Consider the following 18,435-nt stretch of genomic DNA (forward strand, 5'->3'; position numbering starts at 1 on the left):
TATGTTCTTGTTGTAGTTTATAGTAAATGTTTTAAAGCTTTGCAAATTTTGTTTAATGTTTTCACTGTTCAAGCTTCTACTTTTGTGCTTATGTCAGTACAGTAGTTACAGTTATCTTTATTGTTATGTACTTCTGACAGTTCGTATACTGTTTTGTAGTTTAGTCCAAGTTCAGAAAAACAGCTGTTTATTACTTGTGTTCTTGTTGCTGGAATTATAGATACCTTTGAGAGTATAATGAATCTGGAACTAGCACATGTACTAGCCTGTTAGACTTTCTGGCTCTATAGTAATACAAGTATTCCTATTTGCAGTCCTGATACTTGTAACAGGATTTTATAATTGATTTCTGTTGATATGACAGTTTTTATTGATGTGAAAAGTCTTCAGTTTTTGGCAACCATTTTTTATTAGAAGATTTAAAACATTTAAGTATTTAATTTTTTATGATTTGATTAATTAGTACTCCTGTTATTTTGAAATGTTCCTAGTCTGTATTTCTCAGGACAACCTAAGCTACAGGTTGTGGATATTTTGTAACTTTTATTTTCATCCTGCTTTAAATTAAGTAAATAAGTTAACTGTCATCTTGTTTTCTGTTTTGCTGAACCAGACTGTTTTCTGTGTTGTTAAAGATTAAATAGTGTTAATAGTTGTTGTCATAGTTGAGTGACTTCCATTATATGTCAGTTGTCTCCAGAAATCATATGGTAATTTGAAAAATTATACAAGTAAGAGAGGGAGGTTACTTTTAGCCCTGCCAGATGCATCAAGGCAAGGTGTTAGTGGGTTTTGAAAGGCAGCTGGCAGTTGAGCTCTAATCCTGTTTCTTAAATGCTTTTGATTTTGATGTATTAACGTGTCTGATGATAGTGTTTACATATGGCTTTAAATGTACTGCCCAGGAGTACTTTTTTTTTCCATAAAACTTTTAGGTAAGGAAACACATGAAGTATCAGGGAAGTAGTTCATCTCCATAAATCAATTATCGCTATTCTTTAAAAAAAAAAAAAAACAAATTTCGATTTTATTAAGTTAAAAGTAGTGTTTTCCAAGTAATAAGTTTAAAATGCTGAATATTGTTACGTATATCATTGGAGGAAATAATTGAGACGGACTTGGTATTACCAGTTCCATGAAGAAATGTTTGTTTTGTCCTTTTTTTTTTCTTTCTGTGCTGGTTCTGGTGTAGCCTGGCGCCAGGTCTCTGAGCTTGTTTGCTCAACACACTTTACCAGTCGATCCACAGTTCCACATCTGGCTCTTTTTATTGTTAGCTAGTCAGAAGTAAGAGTCCTGGGGACTTTACTGCCCACACTGGCTTTGGACCATCATTCTCAGATCTCCACCTTTTTAATAGCTAGGATTACAGATATGCCTGGCCTCATCCTTTCTTGTATAAATAAATTTATTCCTCTTTGGTTGAAGCTGTGATTCTTTACTGGTGGAACAATAATCTCATTTTAATGATTTATGGTACATTTGTTTAATCTTAATGGCTTTTTTCCCCTTTTATTAATTGTTTTTATTGTTAATGTTGTGCCAAGGATTTGAACCCAGGGCCTCTTGCATGCTAGGCAAGTACTACATTCCCTGGCTTATGTTACATTTAAAAAAGATGTGGTTTTTTTTTTGTTGTTGTTTTTTGGGTTGGTTGTGGGGCTTGAACTCTGGGCCTGTGCACTGTCCCTCAGCTCTTTAGCTCAAGGTGAGCACTCTACCACTTGAGCCACAGCGCCTTTTCCGGTTTTCTGGTGGTTCATTGGAGATAAAAGAGTCTCACAGATTTTCCTGCCCAGGCTGGTATTGTTCCATGATCCTTAGATCTCAGCCTTCTGAGTAGCTAGGATTACAGGCGTGAGCCACTGGTTCCCAGCTGAAAAAGATGTTTTGATGGCTATAATTTCAGTTACATAGTTCAAGGATCTCAGTTCAAGGCTAGCCTGGGCAGAAATGTTCTTGAGAATCCTTTCCAGAAATAACATGCAAAAAGTCAGGCTGGTTGCATGAGTTCAAACCCCAGTGTAGACTAAAAGAAAAAAAAAGTATGGATGGATGGAGCCTACCATTTCTTGTCTCTAGTATCTGTTATTGACAAGGGATGGCCTTTCATACATACTCTAGCTCCAAGATCTTCTCCTCAACTTTTGGTGTTCTGAAATGTCAGTAACGTATCTAGCTTTAGTCTTATTTTCTTCTGGGTACTTGATAAATGAACCTTTGCAATTCCAAGGAATTTTCTTGTATTATCTTTGTATACTCTTAGTATATGTTGGCCCATGTTTCTTACTTATTTCTTACAAATTTTCTGTTGCTTTTCTTTTTAGAGATTTGCTTTTAGTGATTCACTGCCAAATTTTCCCTGTGTATTTAACTGTAAAATTCATTTACTGTTTCTAAGGACTCTTATGTTCTTTATTTATGCTGTTTTAGTAGTCATGGAAACGAGGCACTTTATCTGTTTATTTTGTTGACCCCATCACCCTGGTTGAACTCTGGGCCAGGTGCTGTCCCTGAGCTCCTTTTGCTCAAGGATAGCACTCCACCATTGAAGCCATAGCACCATAGTCTCACAGACTTCCCACTTGGGCTAGCCTGCACCCTCCATCTCAGCCTCCTGAGTGCAGCTGCCACTCAGCTTATTGTGTCCTTTTTCATAGTATTTTCCTTAAATGTGTTCTTTCAGTTCTCTATTAATGCCTAAAGTGGTTGGAAATTTGAAATTCTGTCAAGTTGGGCTGGGAAGGTGGCTCAGTGGTAGAGCGCTTGCCTTGCATGCATGAGGCCCTGGGTTCGATTCCCCAGCACCACATAAGCAAAAAGAAAACAAGCTGGGAGTGGCGCTGTGGCTCAAGTGGTAGAGCACTCGCCTTGAGCTGAAGAGCTGAAGGACAGCGCCCAGGCCCAGAGTTCAGGCCCCACGACTGGACCAAAAAAAAAAGAAAGAAAGAAAGAAAGAAATTCTGTCAAGTTTTTTTTTTTTTTTTTGTCGGTCAAGGGGCTTGAACTCTGGGCCTAGATGCTGTCCCTCAGCTCTTCAGCTCAAGGCGAGCGCTCTACCAATTGAGCTACAGCACCACTTCTGGTTTTCTGGTGCTTTATTGGAGATAGGAGTCTCACGGTCTCTCCTGCCCGGGCTGGCTTTGAACCACGATCCTCAGATCTCAGCCTCCTGAGTAGCTAGGATTACAGGCGTGAGCCACCAGCGCCCGGCTTCTGTCAAGTTTTTATGTGAGAGAGGTGATTTTTCCCTATTGTTTAGTTTGAGGAGTCTCAATCACTAGAATGACAGGCATCTTATTGTTAGGTAGTACTGTCCTATTTCTCTAGTCATTTAGTTTTAATTTAGGGATAAAGTTTTTTTGCTTGGTTTCCAGTCCTGGTTGTAGGCCTTGCTAGATAAAGATGCTGAAGTTCAGAAAGAGTTCACTTATTAATATATAAATACCAAAAGGCCTTCAGTTGAGCCCGTATTTCCATTTCTAGAAACCATTATTTTATTGTGCAGGCTTGTTCTCTTTTAAATTTTAGCTACATTTGATTCTGAGGTGAATTTTTTTCATACTTTTTTACCTCTCCTATTTAGTTATCTTTATTGTTTCAGGGTTTTACCTTTTATTCTTTTGTTCTCATTTTAATGTGGGTTAGGGAGGAAGAAAAGAAAGTTTTTTGCCTTTTAAGTACATGAGTACCATTAAGATCAGGGCTGTAAACTGGTTCCCAAATTTCACTTAGCTTACTAAGAAAATTAGGATGACATTTTAAAATATTTTTAAAAAGAACAGGGATAGTTCTCTTTTCCTTTTCTAAAAAATGTACCTGAAATATAAGTATGTGTATTTAATAAGTTACCAGGTAGAAGTGTGCAACTCCTAAGTATTATTAAAAGATGAAGTTGGGTGCCGGTGGCTCATACTTATAATCCTAGCTACACAGGAGGCTGAGCATCACAGTTCAAAGCCAGCCCAGGCAGCAAAGTCCATGAGACTCTATCTCCACTAGAAAACTGGAAGTGGTCCTGTGGCTCAAGTGGTAGAGTGTTCACCTTGAGCTGAAGAGCTCAGGAACAGCTCTCAGTCCCAGAGTTCAAGCCTTACAACCAACCAAAAAAACAAAAAGGATGTAATTAATCACTTAGATACAGGCAAAGATAATCTCAAACATTTTGCTCTTCTTTTCATGTTGAAAAAACTTAATTTACAAAAATCAGCATGAAGCATTAATTAGCTCTGGTTGTATTTGTTGAATGTCTGTTTTGTGTCATGTTTTATACCAGGCATCATATATACAATGTTGAAGAAAATAAAACTTGTCTTCATTTTCATGGAACTCTGATGTAGAAATGATTTTTTTGTTATTTTTATTTTTTTGCCCCTGAAGGATGCATTATACCTAGAATGCAAAAGTTGTATATTTACCATACAGTTAATGGAAGATATAGTTGCTATTCTGTCAACTTTGCCTGTTCTTTGATGTACCAAGAATGCAGGGGTGGCCACTCAGGTTTGTGACTATAAGCCAGCCAACCTTAAGGGAAGAAGTAACACTGCTCTCTTACCTCTCACCTTGCTCTTTAGGTCACTACAAAAACAATACATTTCCTGCTCTGCTCTTTCCCTGTAGTGTAGCCCATTTTATAGACATAGCATGGCATCTAACGAGGCACGTCTCTGTACTGCCTCTGTGGGACTGGAGACGGGGAGTTGACTGGCCACCATGGTCTTGCTGCTTTCTTGTCGTGAACAGCAGACTTTTGTGTGTCCTAGCAGCAATCACTAACCAGAATATTCTGCTTTGTTTGCAGGTAGGGTAAAATCCCAGACACATCATAATTGTTGATATTACCATGTGTAATGATTTGTGGAAACCACATGATTTGTTTGCAGGGCTGGTTTTGAACCACAATCCTAATTTTCTCAGCCTTCTGAGTGTAGGTAGCTTTATAGGCACAAGTCACTGGGCAGAGCCTAATTAATGGTTATCAAGTTATATTTTTGTTTTGTTTTGTTTCTGTCAATTTGGGGCTTGAACTCTGGGCCTGGGTGTTGTCCCTCAGGTCTTCAGCTCAAGACTAGTGCTCTACCACTTGAGCCAAAGTACCACTTCCAGTTTTCTGGTGGTTCATTGGAGATAAGAGTCTCACGGACTTTCTTGCCTGGGCTGGCATTGAACTGCAATCCCCAGATCTCAGCCTCCTGAGTAGCTAGGATTATAGGTGTGAGCCACTGGGGCCTGTTTTGTAAAACCCTAACAGTATACTTTGAGTAAGCATAGGGCTTTAAAAAAAAACAAAACTAAAACCAAAAAAACCTCAGTGTATACAAAGTATAGAAGTATTCCAAGGACTAATATAATGGAATTGTATAGCTTACTCTTAGGATAGATTTTTTTTTTTCCCTGGGTCATGGGGCTTGAACTCAGCTTGGGTGCTGTCCCTGCGCTCTTCAGCTCAGGTGAGCATTCTACCACTTGAGCCACAGCGCCACTTCCAGTTTTCTGGTGGTCTAGTGGAGATCAGAATCTCGCGGATTTTCCTGCCCTGACTGGCTTTGATCTACATCCTCAGATCTCAGTCCTTCTGAGTAGTTACAATTACAGGTGTGAGATCTGCACCTGGCACATCTTCAGTTTTTAATAACTTTTATTTTTTGGTTGATCGTGGGGCTTGAATTCAGGTCATAGGCACTGTCTTTGAACTTTTTCACTCAAGGCTAGCAATCTACTGGTTTGATGTTGTAGGAGCATTGGCTCTCCCTCTCTCTCCCTCTCTCTCTCTCCCTCTTTCCCCCTCTTCCTCTCTCCCTCTTTCTCTCTCTCTTCCCCTTCTCCCTCCCCTCTCTGGTGCTGGTCCTGGGCCTTGAACTCTGAGCCTGGAGCTTTTGTGCTCAAGGCTGGCCCTCTGCCATTCACAGCTCTACTACTGACTTGTGGTTAATTAAATATTACAGTCTCATAGACTTTTCTGCCATGGCTTGCATTGAACCATGATCCTGAGACCTCACCCTCCTGAATAGCTAGGATTACAGACATGAAGCCCCAGGTAACTGGCCAGCTTATTATTTTTCTTCTGTTAGATTGTTAAACATTTTTTCCTTTTAGAAATAGCACCTTTGTATTCCTTTAAAAGCCACTTCAAATGTTTTAAGGATAAAGTGAGCTATAACATCAGTTTTATGGTTTTTTTTTTGGGGGGGGTGTGTTCTATGGACACTCTTCCAGGGGTTTTGTCTCAGAGCTAGCACTCTTAATTTGTGTGTGTGCGCATGTGCATGTGCGTGCGTGTGCTTGCGTGCGCCACAGCTTCACTTCTGGCTTTTTTGTTGTTTAATTGGAGATAAGACTGTTAAGTACTTACCAGCCCTGACTCAGCTTCCAATTATGATCCTTAGATATCAGCCTCCAGAGTAGCTAGGATTAGAGGCATTAGCCACTGGAGTCGGTTGTATGTATGTATGTGTATTTGAGATAGGAGCGCTTACTGTGTAGCCTAGCTTGGCCTTGAACTTGTGATCTTCTGGCCTCATCTTCCTCAGCTATTTTGATCTCTTATTATGGATTTTTTTGTTTGTTTGTGGGGCCTGAACTCTGGGTCTTGGCACTGTCTCTCAGCTCTACCATTTGAGCCACAGCGCCATTTCTGACTTTTTCTGCATATGTGGTGCTGAGTAGTTGAACCCAGGGCCTCGTGCCTGTGAGGCAAGCACTCTACCACTGAGCCACCTTCCCAGCCCATGGGTAGTTTCTTTTAACTTATTTTTTTAATTTAACTTTGTTTTCAAATTGTTACATACAAAGGTATATGCATAGTATATGTACATATTTTTTCGTGGTTCAACAACTATTAGTATTTTCCTCTATTTATTTGTGTAGTTTTTTAGTTTATCCATTAGTCTATCAATTTGAACTTTACCATGTTTCTAAATAAAAAATTTATCCACATTATAACTACACTCAGCAATATCCTAATAATATTGTCTAATATCGAGATTCAAGTTTGTCTTTTATCTCTAAAACACAGTTTTCATCTGTTTACTCAGATAGTGTGTGTTGTGTTCTTATCCTGGGACTTGAACACAAGGCTTAGGTACTGCCCCTGCGTTTTTTTGCTCAAGGATAGTGCTCTAACACTTGAGCCACAGTGCCACTTCTGGCTTTTTTTTTTTGTCCTTAATTGGAAGTAAGAGTCTCATAAACTTTCCTTCCCTGGGCTGGCTTTGAATTGTGATCTTCAGTTCTCAGCCTCCTGAGTTGCTAGGATTATAGCTGTGAGCATCAGCACCTGGCCTTATTTCTTTATATACAAGTCATCCTATATATAGTCAGCAGTGTGGACAGGAAGGTCTAGTATTTCTTTCAAATAAATATTAAATGTATGTTTGTCATTGTTTAGTTGTTACAAAGTAACAAAATACATAGTGATTTCTTTCAGTCCTCAACCATTTTTCCTCCTATATGTTCAGTTATAATCACTTCTCGTGTGAAAGATTCCTGATACAGTTCACAAAAGTATATTAAGCACATAAAAAGAGGTTAACTTAGAAATTAACTTGTTGATAGGGTTGGATGAAATTTTTTTCCTTAGTTTGGGTTCAGTGTTGAAAATTATTTTGATACATGGGTTACAGAAGTGTTAACTGAGTAATAGGAAAATCATGTTGGCTTTTTTTCCCTCTAATTACTGTAAAGGTGATATATAGAGTGACTAGAGTTACATAAGTCAGGTCATGAGTACATTTCTTTTTTAACAGTGTCGCCCCCTCCTTCATTTTCTCCCAGGTTTTCCCTCCTGACTGCTCCCCTCCCCCCCCTCCCCCAAGTTATATAGTGTTTTTTGGTTTTGGGTTTTGCTTTTTTAGTTGGTTTGGGGACTTGAACTCAAGGGCCTGGGCACTGTCCCTGAGTTTGTTCACTCAAGGCCAGCATTCTACTATTTTGAGCCACAGTACCAATTCTGGTTTTCTGGTGGTTATTTGGAGGTAAGATTCTCATGGCCTTTACTGCCATGGCTGGCTTTGAACTGTAATCTCAGCTCTCCTGAATAGTTAAGATAATTTTAAGTATTAGGTAGAGTTCTTGGCCCTGGGGTCAATACTCCGTACTGGGTAATGGTGAGAAATACTCTTGTGAGAATTTAGGAAATAATTACTATGTATGAATTAAATTTTTGAAACTGTTTGTTAAAACATTATATAATCTACTGGGTGCTGGGGATACACAGGATAGTGTACCCCCAGGATAGTGGTTCAAAGCCAAGTCTCCATCTCCAATTAATCACAAAAAAACTAGCCTGAGTTGTATAATATGCCAGGTTCCATGGCTCTCACCTGTAAGATGTAATGAGATGTAGATAATTATGGCTTGAGGCCAGCCAGATGGAAGAAGTTGCTAAACTCCATCTCTAAATATAACCAGAAGAAATTAGCGCTAGAGGCATGGCTCAAATGCTAGAGTATCTGCCTAGCAAACTTAAAGTTCAATCCCTACTACTGTCAAAAAAAACCCCAAAAAACAAAATCAATCAAAAAATTTAGAATAGCTCTTTATTCCTTTAAAAACAGGATAGTAGACAGGTGCTGGTGGCTCACGTCTGTCATCCTAGCTCCTCAGGAGGCTGAGATCTGAGGATCATGGTTCAAAACCAGCTCGGGCAGGAAGGTCCATGAGACCCTGATCTCCAGTAGACCACCAGAAAACTGGAAGTGGCACTGCGGCTCAAGTGGTAGAGTGCTTGCCTTGAGCTGAAGAGCTAAGGGACAGTGCCCAGGCCCAGAGTTCTCAAGCACCACAATTGACTAAAACAAACAAACATAATTTAGCTTTTAGCTGTTGATCTAGTTTTAAGAAGTACATTATTGCCAGGCAGTGGTGGCTCAGGCCTGTAACCCTAGGTACTCTGGAGGCTGTTAGAAAACTAGCCTAGGCAGAAAAGTTGTCATCTCCAATTAAACACTAGAAGAAAGAAAGAGAGAGGAGAGCGAAGCCCTGGGAGTTGAGCTATGGTTCAAATGGTAGAGTGCTAGTTCTGAGTACAAAAGCTCAGGGTCAACATTGAAGCCCTGAATGCAAGACCAGGAATGGCACACACACACATAAGAAAGAAATACATTATTGTATCTTTTATTACTGATATCACCAGGTACTGCTTAATACTTGTAGGTAAAGCTAAGGTAATACAGGCAATTCTGAATTAACGGAGACAGTTTCTCCCCTTCCCTCCCTACTCCTCTGTGGTCTCCTTCCCCTCCTCCTCCATTATTTATGTTATATATTACCTATCTTATAGCCTGTGCTGACCTCTCACCTGAGTCTTCCTTGTACTGGCATTTGCTACCGCTCATGACTAATAACTATGTGCTCCAACTTTATTACAGATTTTAACATTGTTTTCTATCATGTCTTTTAAATAGGCTTATTTAAAGTTCCTTAAGTTTTACCTTGTAAGTATATTCTTGAATCTATTAATTGTATTTTTGTGAGTTAACAGCTTTTTTTTTTTGGCCAGTCCTAGGGCTTGAACTCAGGGGCAGTGTCCTTGAGCTTCTTTTGCTCAAGGCTAGCACTCTACCACTTGTTCTAAGTCCTGCATTTTCTGTGTATGTGGTTGCTGAGGAATCTAACCAGGGCTTCATGCATGCTAAGCAAGCACTATACCACTAAGCCACATTCCCAGCCCCAGTCAACAGCTCTTTTTACCCTCTTCTTGTATTTATGTCTCTTCCTAATCTTTTTTTTTTTTTTTTTGGAGGGGGTTGGGGTTGTTGGTCCTGGGGCTTACACAGGGTCTGGAAGTTGTCCCTGAGCTTTGTTGCTGAAGGCTAGCCCTATCACTTGATGCACAGCTCAACTTCTGGCTTTTTTTGGTGTTTAATTGGAGATAGGCGTCTCATTGACTTTCTTGCCCAGGTTGGCTTCGAACTGAGATTCTCAGATCTCAGCCTCTTGAGTAGGATTACAGGCGTGAGCCACCATCTCCCAGGCTTAATCTGTTTTTAAACTATTAGTTTAAAAATGAATAGTTTTCTTTGAGTTCTGCAAGGGTTTATTCAATACTACTATGATGGTGTAGAGAAGTTTTATTCTAACCCTTTTAGTTAGTAAGGTTAACTGATTATAGTTGAACATGAAAGTTCTAAGCTTGTAGGATAGACTTGAGATTCATAAAGTTTTTGTACCCATTCATGCATTTGTTCATTGGATATTCCTACAAGGGATATATTGAGGCACCAAGGATATATCAGAAGGCAAAAAATGGCAAATTCCAGATCCTGTGTAGTTTATATTCCATTGAATGATGTGTATGTAACCATTAAAAATCTTTTTTCCAGGGCTGCTACAGACTATTTGAGTAATTCTCTGGGGGATTAAGGGTGGAAACATGGGATTCTCTCAAGAATTCTAGACTTGGCCTTGATTATCTCTTCTTTTTTTATTCCATTTGAGTGAAAGTGTCAGTTTTCTGTTACTATAACAAACATCTGAGGTGGTTAAACTAAAACAAAACAAGATTCATTTTGGCAAACAGTTGTGTGTATGTGTTTGCGTGCGTGCGCGCATGCATGTGTGGTTTGTTGTTGTTGTTGTTGTTGTTGTTGATCCCTGGTCTTCAACTCAAAGCCTGGCCACTGTGCATTTGAGGCACAGCTCCACTTCCAGCTGTGTCTTGTGACTAATTGGAAATGAGAGTCTCATAGACATTGCTGCCCAGAACCATGATCCTCAGATCTCAGCTCCCTGAGTAGCTAGGGTTATAGGGAGCCACCAGCACCCGACTTGCAAACAGTTTTGAAGCTTCGAGCCATTCATTATCAGTTAGCTAGGAGGGCAGCAGATTGTCGTATGAGCTGGTTTGCTGACTGAGAAGGCCTAGGTTCCCTGCCTGATGCATTGCCCATCAAGAGCACATTCCAAATGACTTGAAGACTTTGATTAGGCCCTGTGTCTTAGAGGCTTCTGCCAATTGCCAGTGGCTTCTCTGGAGTCCTAGGCAAAATGTGCACCGTGGGAGGGAGGACATTAAGATCTGAGTTCTAGTGAAGAAAGCTAAACATGGAATGAAGTTCTTACTTGGGATCTGATCAGTGAAATGTGAAACTGTGAATAATAGCATCCATTTTTAATAATTGGTTTTACTTTATCTGTACCTCACTCTGTTTTCTAACACCCTCTTTTCACTGGGGATTACTTTTGGGCTTAGACCAAACGTGATTTTATCTTTTAGTTGTGTATCTCTGAAAGAATTCTTTATTAAAAAAAATTAGTGACAATAGCATCCTGTCTAAAACATGTAAAAATAGTTGTTAATGTTTTCAAATATTGATTCAGCTTTCAGTTTATCCTAGTCTGTCAATATTTATAATTTGAATCAGCGGAAATAAGATTAATTTCACTTACTGTAATAGCTATCATTTCTTCCTTTATTTCATAACCTCTCTGATTTGTGTGCTTTGCAACAAACTAGTGAATTTCTTTAGTTTTTCTTCTTGTTAACAGTTTACCTTCTTGATCTCTTTATTTCCTGGAATTGATCTTTACCCTTCTTTCTTGTATTACCTAGATACTTTTGCCTAAAATTTGTGCTCTTAATTTTTTTCATTAGGTTAGTGGAAACATTTTTCTCTTATCATAATTTTATTTTTTTGACATATCATTCTAATTATTTTATGTACCAAATACTTCAGGAGACCCTTCTACGTATACTAACTAGTCTAGGTTTTGGCTTTTAGAGCTTACACTAAAATGAAAAAAGAACTCAATACTTACTGTAATGTCAAATAGTTAAGGCTCAATAAGCACTGGTGGAATATGTACTGTTTTACATAGGTTGATTAAGCAAAGGTTTGTCATGGGTTATACTTGGTTTAAATCAAAATAAAGCAAGAGAGTAAAGTTATATAGTTACCTGAGAGAAACACCCTCCATCCTGAGGGAATAACAAATGCAAAAACCATGGGACAAGATGTACCCATTCTTGTCCAGAGATGACAGTAGAGAAAATCATAATGGTGGGAGCTGAAGTCTGAGAAGTAGGGACTATTGAGTAGGGTTCTCTGGACTCTTGACTAGGATTCTCTGGACTCTTGAGTAGGATTTTAAACTTAAATGTGTAAAGAAAGCTTTGGAGGGTCTTGAAAAATAGAAAGGTATCAGGGATAACTTAGTTGAGAATAAACTTGTGGGGAGAGAATTCACAGTAGTGGAGCCTAGGACACTAGTAGATTATCATAGCCTTGCTGAGAAAGAATGGTGATTTATAATAGAGTTTTAAGCTGAAAGTAGTAAATGGTCAGATGATTTGTAATTTTTTTCTTTTTGTGCCAGTCGTGGCTTGGGTACTGTCCCTGAACTTTTGTGCCCAAAGTATTGCTCAACCACTTGAATGACACCTCTGCTTCTATTGTTTTGTTTTAATTTGGTCATTAATTGGAGATACTTGATTCTTAGATCTCAGCCTCCTGAGTAGGTAGGATTACAGGCATGAGCCACTGACACCCTGCCCCTGTTGGATAGTGTTTTAAAGATAAAGCTAGCAGGATGTACTGATTGCCTGGATATAAAGAGAGGAGCTAAAAATGGTTCTAGAGTTTTAAGCAAGCAGAACTAAATGAATGGAGGTTCTGTTTGCTTGGAATACCCTTAGAGAACAGTTTTTTGTCAGACAGAGAATATGTATGGAATCAATCTTAATTTTCAGCATGTTATACAAACAAATGGAAGTCCAGTTACACTCTGTAGTAGGTCAGATGTGAATCTGGGGCTGGAAAAATTACCTATGAAGTTCTTGGAGTATAGTCAGTCCCTGCCTGAGGTTACCTAGGGATGAGTGAGTGAGTAAGTGTAAAGAATGAGAGGACTGAACTTGTTGGGGTCTGCTGCTAGGTAGACTTCTTGAAGAAGAGGTTCTTTCAGAGGATATTGAAAAGAAGGGACTGGTAGTTAGATAAGGGAAGCTATTCCAAAAGTTAACGAGTGGCTATACAATTGGTAACATACCCTTTCAATTCCTTTCAACATAGACAGTTTTGTTTTCTTTCTCCTTGATTACACACTAAAATACATCCTTATTGTAGAATACTTGGAGAACAGCAAAAAAAGAAGAAAAAAAAAGGTTAGATAAAACAACAGTAACTAAAGCAACAATAGTAACATTATACCTTATCCACCTTGTCACTAGAGATATCACTGTAGCAATCTATTACACTTTTCCTATAGTTTTTAGGAGCTTGTGAAATGTATATATTATTTCTAAGCTGTTAGAGAAAACTGGTGAAAAAGAGTCTTAGTTTGCTTATTAATGAACATACTTGTCAAATTCAAATTTTTTCATAAATTTGTGGCAGCATAAATATTTCATCATGGAATAACTGGCTATTCCACCCCAGCCTAGCTGGAGTTCTCATACCTCTGAACCCTAATTATAATCTTAAGTGAGTTCTAATTAATGTAACTATAGTGAGGATAGTATAGTGGTTAGAAAAAAATGGGGGCTCTGTTTGGTTTTTTTTTTTTTGTTTTGTTTTGTTTTTGCCAGTCATGGGCCCTGAACTCTGGGCCTGGGCGCTGTCCCTCAGCTCTTCAGCTCAAGGCTAGCACTCTACTACTTGAGCCACAGTGCCACTTCTGGCTTTTTCTGCTTATGTGGTGTTGAGGAATCGAACCCACAGCCTCATACCTGCTAGGCAAGCACTCTACCATTGATCCACCTTCCCAGCCCTGGGCTCTGTTTTTTAAGGCTAATACATGCTTTATAACAAGTCATATGGAAAATAGAAAAAAGATGTCTTCTTACTCTTTACTGATATGAATTACTACTTTAGTGTTAGAATTTTTATCTATTTCCAGCTAATCTTCCCCCCATCTAAATGTTAAACCACATGAATTTTATTTTATTATTTTCAAACAGGCTCAGAGTGTTCTCTGGCTAGCATTTTCTTCACAGTCCCTCCTTTCCTCAGTTCTTTATCATTTATCTTGGTCAAAGTATATGATTCTATTTGTTATCAAATGCTTTTCTAAAAGATTGTACCTACTGTTTGAAAGTATATTTATGAAGAATTTGTTCTCTTTAAATTTTAGGATAGACCACTCTCTTGAAGAGCTCTTTTAAATGAAGTTCTACTTGGATGAGGAGTAGATAACTTGTTGACTAACCCTAGGGTGAAGATAATAACTAATAGTTGTATAGTGCTCTAAAGTTTACAGAGTGAGTTTTCTCTCATCATCTCACTTGATCCTCACAACAATTCTGTGAGGTAGGACAGACACTACTCTCATTTTAGAGATTAAACTCATAGGGTGAGTGACTATCACATTTACACGTTTTAGCTAAGATTCTCAATCATACTTTATATAATCACATTCTTCATACGTGTTTTGTTACACGTTTCAAATTACTTACACATGTTGGTTAGTAAAGTGGCATTTGTTCTATATAGAAATAAACCTGATATGACTAGCAGTTATTTTTTCCTCAGTATCCTTCAATCCTTTTCCATTCTTCCTTTCTGCTCCCTAATTAATGACTTTGTGTCTTTATTAATGTCAATTTTCAAATAAATAGTTTTGATGTGGGTCTTGAACTCTGGGCCTAACACTTTTGCTTGGCTTTTTTGCTCAAGGCTGGCAGTCATCACTTACTCGTCCACTGCCAGCTTTTTGCTGGGTAATTGGAGCAGAGTCTCATGTTAGTCTGCCCTGGCTGGTTTTGAGCCTCAGTACTCAGATCTCAACCTCCTGAATATAGCTAGGATTAGAGACTGAGTCACTGATAAGTATGTGGCTGTATGAACTACCTGTTTGTCCTACGTTTGGATGAATGAGGAGTTAAGATTATTATTTTTAAAATTTCTCTCCTGTCTCTCTGTCCCTTTCTTTTTGTTCTTGTGTTTTCACTCTTCCTTCCCCTTCACCTCTCTCTCACCTTCATCCCCACCTCTCTTTCTCTTCTGTGCCACTGAAAAATACATCGTTTGTACTCCTTTTAAGCATATAGCATAAAGTCTTTCAGTAGTCTGATCCCAGGTAGAATTAAGACTCTTTGGTTTAGGACTGAACTTAGAATCAGAAGCTTTTCAAGGTATGGAACTCTTTTGTGTACTATCTTAAAGTAGAATTGGGATAATTAAGTGTTTCAGCTGTCATATTCTCAAGGGAGGAGCATAGCAATTGATAAGTAATAGTTGAGGTCAAATCAGGAAAGATTTTGGTTGTACTTTTATTTATTACCCCGAAAGGTAGAAGCTCATCAAAGCTCGGTAGTGGTAATGTCACTTACATTAAGAGTAGATGTAGATTTTTATGACTGTGCAGTATTAAAACTCATTTTTTACTGCCTTCAAAATACTTAAAACTCCAATATATTTTAAAGTTAATTTTTTGTTGTTCTTATCTTTTTCTAGTTGTTGGTCTTGACGATATTATGGATGAAGGAGTTGTTAAAGAAAGTGGTAATGATACCATTGATGAAGAAGAATTGATTTTACCTAACAGAAATTTGAGGGACAAAGTAGAAGACAATTCAGTAAGATCACCAAGAAAATCACCTCGTTTAATGGCACAAGGTAATCTCTCCAAAGAGGTCTACCTAGAAAAGGAGAGCTGTAAGAACAGGTGTGTTAGGTTGTAAACTTGGTGAACAGACATAAAATTAAAAAAAAATCTTTGTTAGTATAAATTATGCTTGGTAGTAAGCCTGAGATGGTATCAATTTGTTATATACGTTTTTTAGTACTCACTACCCCAGCTGTCCATTTTCCCATGCCAAAAAGAAACGAACTCTTCTGGTTAGTTTTATTTTTGGTATATAATACCATGTCACTGAATAATATGCATAAATATTATTTTTGTATGTGTATTTTGTTTTTAACCAGTCCTGGGTTTTAAACTCAGGGCCTGGGCACTGTCTGTGAGCTCCTTTTGTTCAAAGCTAGCGTCCTACCACTTGAACCACAGTGCCACTTCCAGCTTTTACTGTTGATGTGGTACTGAGGAATGGAAACAGGGGTTTTACACACATTAGGCAAGCACTTTACCTCTAAGCCACATCCCAGCCCCAATATTTTTATTTTTTAAATTACTCTAATGTTGGTGCTCATCTATTGATCTCCACTTTGGATGATAAAGATTTCCTTTACTCTTATCTCTGTGACAAAAAAGTGCATTTTCTAATTTGTCTAATGTAATTTTTTTAAAATTTTTTATTTTTTATTGTGAACATACTGTACAGAGGGGTTACAATTTCATGGGCAAGATAATGAGTACATTTCTTATCAAGCATTGCAGCCTCCTCCTTTGTTTACCCTTCACATCCCTTCCCAGCCTCCCCATGCCCTCCCATCCAGTCCTCTCCCCTCCCCACCAAAGTTGTAAAGTTCATTTTCGACATGACAACTTGTACCTAATATGTAATTTTTTTTTAGAATAGTAGTGATTAATGTGTGTTATTAGAGACAATTCATTTAATCTGGTTATTTTTCTTTTGTAGAAATTTTTATCTTTTGCCTCTCATTGATTTCAATTTTCACTTGCTTGGTTTACTATAGACCTTCCTCCATTTGTACCCCAACCACTCTGCCAGTTGTCTAAATCTTCTCTAAAGAAATGTGTTCACCTTCTGTATTCTGCCATTTCATTTTACTGAGGAAGTATCTCTTAGTGTCTTCCGATCAGTTTCTCGGTATACTTGTGTTGCCCTGTAACTATGATACAACACACCTAGGAATCTAATTTCTTCTGGAGTCAATACTTTATGCTTTATTATGGTAGCTGATTCCTCGTTTCTCACTGCCTTCATTCTATGATGTATTTCTTAGGCAGTTTTCTGAGAAAAGGGAGTATAAACATATCTTTTGTATACATCTTCAATGTCTGTAAATGTATTGAATCTGTCCTTACCCTGGATGGAATCATGGTTTGGCTGGACATGGAATTTAAGGGTTAAACCCATTTTCCTCAGAAATTTTAAAGATATGCTCCATATACTTTGAGAGTACTGCTCAATTTTCTAGCTTGGGAGTTACTGAACTTATTTTGATTATTTTGACATTTTACCAGTTTTTACTGTATTTACAGAATCCTTTTCCATCTTCATTCAGCTTTAGTGTTTTGATATTTCATGGTAATATATCTTTCATAAGTGTATTTTATCTATTGAGATGGACATTTTTTAGACTTTTTCAATTCCAGACATTTTTCTTTAATTATTTCATTGATTTTCTTCTTAAACTTTGCCTTCTGGGAACAGGTGACAGGCATTGCTATTTGTAATGCAGTGTCAAATGGTATAGGTTGGCCCTTTCATTTTCTTTATTTTGCTTACTTTCCTCCCCCTATTTGTCCTTTTAACTTTGCTTGTTGATATTTCTGTATGTATTATCAAGTTTAGTATTTCTAATTTCCAAATGTATATTCAAGCCAATCTTTAAATCAAGGCACTTTCATTTCTACTGATAGTAAGACTTTCACTCAGGATTTCATGCTCTTGCTTATTAGCCTTTTTTTTTTTTTTAACCAAGGCTGGGCATCTACCACTTGAGCTCTACAGCTCCACTTCCAATAGTTAGTGATGAGAGTCTGATAAGACTTTCCTAACAGGACTGACTGACTTTAAACACTGACCTGTACATCTTAGCCTCCTGTGTACTTAGCTATACTAGCTAGGATTACAGGTTGCTGGCACTTTTTACTTAGAAGAGAAGTAACTTTATCCTTTAATACACTACTTACTGTGCCAAAACAATATTTTATCTAATATCTTCACAGTTGATTCCTTTGTCATTTTTAGCAAAGGGGTTAAAAGTGTATTAAATGTTAATAAATGACCAGTCTTAAAAGTTCTTCACGTCAAGATTTCAGACCTTTAAAAATTATTTGAGTAAAATTTTTGCTTTAATTATTTTAAATATATATTTTTTAATACATGACGAAGAATTGGTAATATACTATTGTGTGTGTGTTCATGTGTGCATGTTTATGTGCGCAGTCTGGTTGTGTTAGGGCTTGAGCTTGTAGTCTAGGCGCTATCCCTGTGCTTTTTCACTCAAGGCTTAATAACTACTGCCTGAGCACAGCTCCTCTTCCAGATTTTTGATGGTTAAGTTAGAATAAGAGTCTCAGAGGCTTCAAACGGTGACCCCCAGATCTCAGCCTGTTGAGTAGGTATGATTAAAGGTGTGAACCATTCGCACTCACCATTAGCACTCAGCTATTTTTCCTAACTGAGTTTTGTGGGGTTTTTTGTCTTCTTTTGGGAGGGTACTGGGGACCGAACCCAGGATGCTAACATTTGCTAGGCAAGCACTTATCCACCAAACTACATCCCACCCTACATAGTTTTTCAGAATTATTGAACACTTCCCTAATGCCCGGCTCAGAATAAAATGATACCCTACCTTGACAATGTCCAATGGAAAAGGGGTCTGTAGGCATGGATCAAGTGGT

General features: G+C 38.1%; 1 protein-coding gene across 6 annotated transcripts in view; it reads left to right on the forward strand.

Moving 5' to 3' along the window:
- Positions 1-18,435, forward strand: part of Phf3 (PHD finger protein 3) — a 72,518-nt gene that overhangs the window by 15,669 nt on the left and 38,414 nt on the right. For 2 of the 6 annotated variants that reach the window (XM_042696928.1, XM_042696930.1), the window contains one exon: positions 15,396-15,557. The exons of 3 other annotated variants lie outside the window; for them this stretch is intronic. In XM_042696928.1, the coding sequence (XP_042552862.1) occupies positions 15,396-15,557 (162 nt within the window). Of the gene's footprint in view, positions 1-15,395; positions 15,558-18,435 lie in introns of those variants that run through there. One more of the 6 variants, XM_042696932.1, reaches the window with a different exon arrangement.

The sequence above is a fragment of the Dipodomys spectabilis genome, unplaced genomic scaffold (genome assembly GCF_019054845.1).
Source record: "Dipodomys spectabilis isolate Male_0828 unplaced genomic scaffold, ASM1905484v1 ptg000213l, whole genome shotgun sequence".
NCBI lineage: Eukaryota > Metazoa > Chordata > Mammalia > Rodentia > Heteromyidae > Dipodomys > Dipodomys spectabilis.